This window comes from Macrobrachium nipponense, chromosome 32 (genome assembly GCF_015104395.2).
Source record: "Macrobrachium nipponense isolate FS-2020 chromosome 32, ASM1510439v2, whole genome shotgun sequence".
NCBI lineage: Eukaryota > Metazoa > Arthropoda > Malacostraca > Decapoda > Palaemonidae > Macrobrachium > Macrobrachium nipponense.
Genome location: NC_061094.1, coordinates 49,639,230 through 49,649,229, shown reverse-complemented (window position 1 = coordinate 49,649,229; position 10,000 = coordinate 49,639,230). Strand labels below are relative to the sequence as shown.

The window sequence follows — 10,000 nt, the reverse complement described above, 5'->3', positions numbered from 1 at the left end:
AGCACCTTCTCTTCCACTTGTTACAGAGTTTTGTGGATTAAAGTCATGGCATTATGCCGCTTATTAGTTAAACAATTAATTGTAATGATACTTCAGTATACTTATATAGATAATGTTTATTTCACTTAGCAGATTATTCAAGTTATTAATTATTATTTTATTTCGTTCGTATATGTATATATATACACATATAAAATATATATATATATATATATATATATATATATATATATATATAATATATATATATATATATATTATATTTCTTCACAACAAATCTAGGAATTGTGCAATTACTTGACATTGAATAGTTCTGCTTTGTAAGCTTCAGATATAATACTTTCAGTAAACTATAAAATTCACAATCACTTTTCAAGGTCCATATCGACCAACTTTTCCATTAGTTTCTTTATCATGCATAATTTTATGTACTCAACCTCATACCCAAGGTAGCAGAATCACAGGAACACCGCTGCTTTTAGAAGTGCCTCTGGCAGGTGGCATTTAAGCCAGTTCTACCTTTTCTGGAGAGGAATAAGAAAAGCGAGATGTTTTTGTTATCCTGGAAATATCTCGTCCCTTTGCCCTTGTTCAATGTTTTGTAGTCCCATCCCCCTTTTTTCTTTTATTTTCTGTCTTCACTGCTTCCCACATTTCTTTTCTTCTTAGTCCGGGCTTTTTTCTTTTTCGGAATGTAGAGTCCATTTTGCTGTCCTTTTTTGGGGGCCTTTCCTTAGCTCTAAGAAACGACATCTCTTCTCTCACTCCCCCTTGAGAGCTTGGAATCGCATCCGAGAGAAAAGGAATAGTCTCCGCTGGTTGGAACAGCATTTTTTTTTCTTTGTTACTTGCGGTTCAAGTCTTGCCGTAAAATATTTTAAAAACACCTCGTATATCTTTGGCAACATAACGTAAGCACCGTTTGCCTTAATTAACTTATTATTGTTTTCTATGCGTGTTGTTAGGTTTTCTAGAAATTGGCATCTATTCCGTCGATTTCACCTTTATCACTAAAAGAATCTGACATCGTAAAACAGGTACGGAACTTTGATCGGAATCTTAGTATTAATACACGATCACTTTCATATTAATATGCTTTTCAAAATCCAAAACATGTTACCGATCAACAAGTTCAGTATAATTTCATGCAGATAAGATCAAGTCTTCTTCAATAAAATCCGCTCTTACAAATAAATATATCCTTTTTATTAATCTTCGATCGACCAAAAGATCTCGTTCTCAGGTCTTTTTTTTAACCCTCTTCCGCAATAAAGGAGGTCGGTTTATGATAGAAATGATTATGATGACGATAAAAAGAAGATATATACATCGGTGGGTGTTGCAGCATATTGTATGAGGTTGTGGTCATTGATGAAACGTCCTTATGAGAACTGAATTTGTCTGTTGATGATTTGATATTACAGAAAGTTACTTCGACGAAAAAGGAAAAAAAAAAAAAGAGGACGTTGACGAGCCATAATAAAATCAAACAAATAACAAATATGTTGCGGAAAATAGGCCTACCGTTTTTATAAGTCAGTCTCTCAGTTCGAAAAGAAGAAGAAACTTCTTGAACGAAACCCGACGCTAATTACAAAACTATGACTGGAATAGACGAGAACGTCGTTCGTGAAACGCCTTGCAGGGCTTCCAGGCTTTTACATACTGGTGTCCCCCTTAGCAAGGAACGGCTCAGGGTGTAAATGCGGCGGGCACTTGAGGGGCACGCACACGTGGACCTCCTGGGCATTCTGACGAAGATCTGTGACGGACGTCCCGTTGTGGCTACGCCCCAGGTTGTTCGGTGAGGCGTTCAGGCGGTATCCCGTGCTCAAGGAGGACCTCAGCGTCGAGCCTGTACTCAGGGTCGACCTAAAGTCAAAACGAAAAATAATTTTGTTTTGAAATTACTGTCAACAACCGTTTATAACAGTAGTTAATAATTATAGAACGACTGTGAAATTTTTTTTTTTCTGTTTATTATCAGATTTTGGGCTTATCAATTTTTTGTCAAAATCTTTAATGCGAAAGGAAAAGATGGTTTTCAGGTGCTTCATAACCGAATTCGTAGAAAAAAGATTGTGCATATTGTACTATATAGAAAACGATGGTATGTGAATGTTTTCGAATTTACGTTAAGTGAGTGATGTGTTTGGTGCAATAATGAAGCTGAGAAGATGAGCATTTTATATCCCTGAGGTTACGTAATATCTTTATGAATGGAGCGAAGTGAGAAGTCAGAAAAATGGTAAAAAATGTACGCGCACAGTTTTTTGATGAGACGTAGGTAATGAAAGCTTGTGTGGGATGTTTGATGTATGTATATGTGACCGTATCATGAGATGTATCTCATGATAAACAAAAAATTAGAACTATCTGAGAAAACTACTTTTAACTTAGGCAGATAATAGGTTGCGTAACTTAATTGCAAGATGAATTTGAGGAAATTATTTTTAAGTGAGCAAATATCGAGCTGCGTAACTTACTTGCAAGATGCATTTGAGGAAATTATATTTAACTTGAGCTAGTATCGAGCTGCGTAACTTACTTGCAAGATGAACGTGAGGTGCCATTGAGTGCCACGGCTTCGGTGCGAGAGAGACGGTGCTCTGTGGTCGATACCCTTCGTTCCACAGGGTACCTGGTGGCATTTGAGATGTCACACTGTCATTAAAAGGTGGTGGTATCTTCATGAATGCTACTGTTGTTGGTACTACTGTTATATAACATGACTAAGTGGATGATTGTCAAAATGATGTTAGTAATTCTCTTTTCAATTTTTCTCATAGGTTTTTGTTGTTGTTGTTGGTGTTGTTTTTGTGGTTTTTGTTGTTGTTTTTATAATAATAATAATAATAATAATAATAATAATAATAATAATAATAATATAATAATAATAATAATAATAATAATAATAATAAAATAATAATAATAAAGAACTAGAAATTGGAAGAAATAAGTGACTTCTAATAGAATATGTATGGCAACTTTTGGTACAATTTCCAGGTAGAACTACTTGATTATCGAAAATCCTTAGCAACACGTGTCGACAAAATAGAATTGTTCAAGGGTGCTAAAATTAAAGCAAAGTTTGCTGAAATATTAGTCTAGGGAGTATCCACCTGAAATTCAGCCCATCACTCACCTGAAGGAAATATTATACCTGGATCTCTCAAATTCACTCATCTCGCTCGGGGTGTCGTTCTTAAAGAACCACCTGAATTTGTGCCGGAATTCTCGTTTAAACTTTTCCTGGAAAAGAAAACAAGAATATTTTAAAAGAAAAAAAGGCTCCAAAGGACACACATGACAAATTAAATTCATGAATAACAATAATTGGTTTCTGCCAAACACAGATCTTAGAAGTACTTTGGCAATCCAGTTGAGGGACAAGGAAGCTTTTAATGATTAAATCCTCCATCATGCGAGGAATCACTCTCTGGGGATTATAATTCGCTTCGAAGCTGAGACAAAGAATGGATTGTGTCATCGTATGGGTGAGGAAATGGGCTGTTACAGAGTCTCCTTTAAGACTATAATCTTTTACGCATTAATTAGATATAAGTACATCATTTGTTATTACAAGATTTAGACTTTATCGAAGTAAAATGTAAAAGCTTAAAACTAAAGTGGCTTCTAAGCGCATGAAATTCAAAGGACCTCCTTCTTTATTATTCCCGAAACACACACACACAGATATGGAGACGTACATACACACGCACAGACACAAACATATACGTATATATATAAATATATATATATATATATATATATATATATATATAGTATATATATACATATGTATAGTATAATATGTATATGTATCGTATGATACATTACATATATATTATATAGTATATATGTATATACGTAGTATTATCATACAGTATATTATTATATATATAATATTTATATATCATTATATATATTATATAATATATATAATATATATCTTTTATATTTTAAAGAATTATCGCTTATTATCGAATGAACTTCCCCTCAAGGGTAACTTAAATTCTGACCGAATTATAAGTGATAAGTGCATCTACCCCCAGCAAGAACTGGAACCTATGCCTTATGGTTTGATATATAATTTGGGATAAAAGTTAATTTCTACTGTGCTATACATATCCGTGTTGAATTCCCGTTCTGTATTTTGACTCGAAAAGCCACGTATTCCAAAACCTGTCAGTTACCAATCATGGTGGATTTTGGTTGGTTTTAGATTGTAAATACTGAACTTCAACGGGAGTAAATAGAGCAGGGCCGAAATCAAGTCATATCTCTCTTTATAGCTAAGCGGATTATCGCTATCACCGCTGTATCAAACCCAGAAGGATTACGTTTGAATCTGACCAAGGTAAAATGCACTTATATATATTCTCTTCGGATGTAAGGTTTCAAATATATTCCCAAGGCAATGTTTCTCCAGCCTCAGAAGGGTTTTCTTTCGTAAGTGTCATCCAAATATATTTCGGAAGCTTTCCCTCTGGGAGAGAATAAGTTTTTTATTCGATAGTTTTGTCTTTATTTTGAACTTAACTGGATATTACAGATATTAATGCAATCTTTTAACTGATAATGCTATGTTATTTTAAGGTACTCTCTCTCTCTCTCTCTCTCTCTCTCTCTCTCTCTCTCTCTCTCTCTCTCTCTCACACACACACACAAACAAATACAAACAAACATATAAGCACTTATCTTCGTACAACTAAAAGAAACAACTGGGAAAGTTACAACTATGAGAAATGACAACGCTGATAAACTGATACTTTTTGTTTGTATGGTGTTTTTACGTTGTGGACCCAGCGGTTATTCAGCAACGGGACCAACGGCTTTACGTGACTTCCGAACCACGTCGAGAGTGAACTTATATTACCAGAAATACACACCTCTAACCCCTCAATGGAATGCCCGAGAATCGAACCCGCGGCCACCGAGGTGGCAGGCCAAAACCATACCGATCACGCCACTGAGGCGCTTAAACTGTTACTGAACGAATAAATGCTCAGTCGATCCAGTCTTTCACATGATCGCTTATTTTCCTTTGTAATCAATATCTGGTCAAGTTTTGGGAGAGCAGGTAAAACGGTAAGTTTGAAATGCCATTTTGACACATTCCAGGAGGCCACACTGCCTTGGCCCACTCCCCCCCTATCCCCCCCCCCAAAAAAAAAAAAATGGCAATCATATTCCTGTTTCGTTTAGAAGATGAATCACAACAATCTGCTTCCTGAAGTGCACTTGTGATAATTGTATTCGTTTTGTATACCCTCTTGATCAACAGCTCATCGTCAAAGACTACGTATATTCGATTTATTGTAGCACCTCAGTACTTTTTACGATTACAAGCGAGTAGCCTCAAGACTTCTGGAAGGATATTAGCTTAAATAGCCGTAAATCATGGCTATAATACACATACCCACACGCAAACTCACGCACATAACATATATGAATATGTGTGTGTATCTCTCTCTCTCTCTCTCTCTCTCTCTCTCTCTCTTTGAAACACCGGAGATCCTGAGTACTACTTTCGTCTTATTACCAAGACATGGTAATAAGACGAAAGTACTTAGCATCTCCAGTGTTTAAAATTTTCCTTCGTGGCTGTAACGTTTTTTTATTTCGTTTTGATTTAAAATCAAACATATATACATATATATATATATATATATATATATATATATATATATATATATATATATATTATATATGTATATATGTATATAATCATAGTATTTGTAGATATGAATATTATAGGCACAGTAAACGAAAGTCAAGAAGAAAACATCAATGATACGCGAATAAAAAAAAAAAAAAAAACGACGATATTCTACAGTAAAAATAAAAAAGTATATCAGGAAGTGGCAACTCACGTTATATATGGCGTAGATAAACGGATTACAGCAACTGTTACTCATCGCCAGCCAATGACAGCAGAACCATATGATGTTGATGAAACGATATCTGAAATAATAAAAAAAAAAACATTCCGCTGATTACATTATATGGCCGAGGGGGTTTCTTCGTTACTTTCTTCAGAGGTTGGTATGACTTATTTTCTGTGATTTATTGTCCCTCATAAACGAAGGACAATAGGTCACACCAACCTCTGAAGGAGCGAGACCGAAATTTTGACTAAAATATGTTACCTCATAAACTGAATATTTACCTTAGGTGATATTTCTCTGTAAGCAGAGTGAAACGATATATGCCATAAAGTTCCATAAACAGAAAATTTACATAAAAAATGTTTCTAGATAGACATTGAAGCAAAATTAACAACCCTAAAATATGTTACATCATAATTCTGAATATTGACCTTAATTGATATTTTTCTATCAGCAGAGTGGAGCGATATATGTCATAAGTTCCATAATCAGAATATTTACATAAAAATGTTTCTAGATAGACAGTGAATCAAAATTAACTACACTAAAATTCAGTGGTAATTGCACAAAAACTGACTAATTAGCAGTCTTATTACTGATTAAATTATATATCATATCGTATTGTTACGTGCAATAAGCAGAATTGTTGAATGTCAATCAGCTATTTGCCTAGATCCTACACCATTTAATATTAATTCATTCCTAGCGAGACTTTAAATTTGTGAATGTGAAAACAGAGTTGGTCAGCTAATAAGAGAAAGTATCTTTACCAACAGACTCTTATAAACAGAGAGAGAGAGAGAGAGAGAGAGAGAGAGAGAGAGAGAGAGAGAGAGAGAGAGAGAGGAATTCTAAATAACAATGCAAATATATTTATATCTTCCTCATTTGGTAAATATATTATTCCGTCAGAACTTCTCTTAACCACTTATTTTTAATCACACCACTCAGAGAAAGGCTTTGCATCATAGCGTCATTGCATAGTCTCTCTCTCTCTCTCTCTCTCTCTCTCTCTCTCTCTCTCTCTCTCTAGGACACTTACTTATTAACAGCTGGATAGATTTCTTGCAGGATATGATAGGACTGCAAAGGAGCCCAACACAAAGCGAAAAGTGCCACAACTATGAAAAGCATTTTGATAACCTGTAAAAGAAATGGAAGAGAAATTGAAATATTAGCTGTAAAGGAGAAAAATATTGACTTTCTAATATTAACAGTGAGATACACAAAGTAATTTTACCATAACATTGCTGTTGTACAGTTATGTTATGATTATAGCAATGTGCATTGAAATGAGGAAACATATAGGGAAGTAAATAAATAAATATATAATTAAATGGCTAGATAGATAAATTAATACACACACACATACACACACACACACACACACACACACACACACACATATATATATATATATATATATATATATATATATATATATATATAATATATCAATAAATAAACAAACAAATAAATAGGATAGATTTATAATTTCCCTAATTATCCAGTCAGTGCCATATTTTGACAGCTAAAATGCTACGGATTAATTAGAATGAAAACTTCAGCTCAGTCAGGATTATGTTTTTCAATCTAATAAATACTTTTGACTTGGAAAAAAAATGACTGGGATTTGATTTTGAAAAGTATCACTTTATGTTGTTGTGTCACTTAAATAATATTGATGTATTTTATAGCTTTAAATACTGAGAATGTTTCTTTGTTCATCAGACAGGCGATTCCGAGACAATAAAACCAGTTTACTGAAAGTCTGTGACACAATTTTAGAGTATTAAATTGGGAGATAAAGCAATGGCTTGTCATTTTTCTATGTTTGTAATATTTCTTGTGCGCGCGCGTGTAGCCACACACACGCACACAAACAAACACACACACATACACTTATATGCACGAATGAATTAATAAGCTTTAAATAAAACTGCAGTACAGTTTGGTCTGTGAGCTATGGCTTTGTTAATGAAACCACTACGTGTATCCCTAATGAATCAGCTTAAATGAAGCGGATACAGTAACGAAGGATATATTCAAATAAAAATTCTGATTGGTTTGATTGGATGGTTCAATGAGAAGTGACATACGCCCTGTCTGTCTGTCTGCCTCTCTTTTTGTCTGTCTGGCTCTCCCTGCCAGTTTTAGAGATCATAAACAAAAAAATGAAGTCTCTCTCTCTCTCTCTCTCTCTCTCATCTCATAGAAACATTAAAATACTGAAAGGCATAACACAAGTAGACAGTAACCTATTTACGTTAAACGAAAACCAGACAAGAAATAACGGATGGAAACTAGAACTGAAGAGATACAACACATCACATTGTGGGAACTTCTTTACGTACAAGATATACGACACATGGAATAAACTGCCATCAGAAGTTGTAAACAGCTAGACAAAATCATTAGGACAATGTGAATGAACAGTAAAACTTGCTCCTAGAAATAAGTCCATCTCCTCGGACGGACTGACAAGTCTTTAAGACATCCCAATCGTTTAACTCCATGTAACTCTCTCTCTCTCTCTTTCTCTCTCTCTCTCTCACACACACACACACACTCTCACTAAACACACACGTTTTTATAAAAGCTTGTGAGATTCACTGCCGGTGATGACAAAATTGGCGAAAGAGTTAAAATAATTACTTTGAGACTCTAACCTGCCCTCCGCCTTTGAGACCAAACTGAAAATGAGAGCATTTTTTCTTTGGGCAAAGAAGTGTTGAAAATTAGGCTATGACAGTAATTCAGACGAGTGAATTCCTGGCAATTAAGATGCAAAAATGAAAGTTACAAAGCTGGGGCCAATGGGGACAGGAGGAGAGGGCTTTTGGGAAACGGTACATACGTTGGAGGAATAGATTATGAGCTTGGTGAGGTGGTGTTTATAGTATACATACATATATATATATCTATATATATATATATATATATATATATATATATATAGATATATATATATATATATATATATATATATATATATATATATATATATATATATATATATTATAGTGTGTGTGTGTGTGCGTGTGTGTGCGTGTGTATATATATACAATATATATATATATATATATATATATATATATATATATATATATATATATGTGTGTGTGTGTGTGTCTGTGTGTCTGTGTGTCTGTGTGTCTGTGTGTGCGTCTGTGTATGTGTGCAGAATCAGGTGCATTCGTGAAGAACCTTACTGTATTACTGTACAGTATTTGCGAAAGTTTGGAAAGAAATACACGAATTCAAAACAAGACTATACAAGAACAAATATTACAAACACATGCAACGTAAGTGTAAGCACAGAAAAATAAATACAGATATAGCAGGAGAGAGAGAATCATATAGAAAAAAGGAAAAATCAGCGTGAAAGGGGAAGAGGAAACTGCGAGAACACGTGACATTTTCCTGGTGAATAAGAACACGATCGTCCTGAGAAAATATTGTGCTGGAAAGAGGAATTTATGCTAATAGAAAAGGTTCGTGAAGGAACGGGTTGAAAATGCAAATGGAGAAGCGAGGTCTTGTGTCTATCAAGAGAATATTTTGGAGGGTTATTGAATGCAGAGTATAAAGGCAAGGCAAAACTAATAAATTCGTGAGAGGAAAATAAGTGAATGTGATCACTTTAGGATAAGTGATTGGTAAGGATAAGAGAAAGACAAGTGAATACTGAAATGCTTGTTTGATTACAAATGGGATTTTTTCAAGTGTTTTGTGATCGTGCGAATATTAATCTTCGCCTTTACTCAGTGAAAGATTGTAAAGAACTGGAGAGAAGCATAAGAGTTCTTTTGTATAAGGTGAAAGGATCATAGAGCATGCCATTAATTAATATGCCAAGAAAGATTCATGGTAAGGATTTAATATTCTGAAATCTATGTCGACTCTTCAGCCTTCATGAAAAGGTTGGTTTATGACTGATGATTCGCATATTCGAAAACCAAGTCAGAATGGTATGAATATGACCAGAAGGAGTGATATGTTATTAACTATCAATTTTGAATGATTTTCTCAATTCCTAGCCTTCAAAATCCACACTCCTTTCCACCGTTCATTTCTCTTTATTCAGAGATAATCAAGGAAAGGGTTAA

General features: G+C 34.3%; 1 protein-coding gene across 5 annotated transcripts in view; it reads right to left on the bottom strand.

Moving 5' to 3' along the window:
* Positions 1-264: 264 nt before the first annotated feature.
* The window catches only part of LOC135207503 (substance-K receptor-like), a 130,985-nt gene continuing 121,249 nt past the window's right edge, over positions 265-10,000 (bottom strand). For 4 of the 5 annotated variants that reach the window (XM_064239325.1, XM_064239324.1, XM_064239323.1 and 1 more), the window contains 5 exons: positions 6,934-7,034; positions 5,877-5,967; positions 3,146-3,252; positions 2,549-2,641; positions 265-1,872 (listed from right to left, as the gene is read on the bottom strand). In XM_064239325.1, the coding sequence (XP_064095395.1) occupies positions 1,659-1,872; positions 2,549-2,641; positions 3,146-3,252; positions 5,877-5,967; positions 6,934-7,034 (606 nt within the window). In that variant the 3' untranslated portion in view covers positions 265-1,658. The remainder of the gene's footprint in view (positions 1,873-2,548; positions 2,642-3,145; positions 3,253-5,876; positions 5,968-6,933; positions 7,035-10,000) is intronic. The other variant, XM_064239327.1, reaches the window with a different exon arrangement.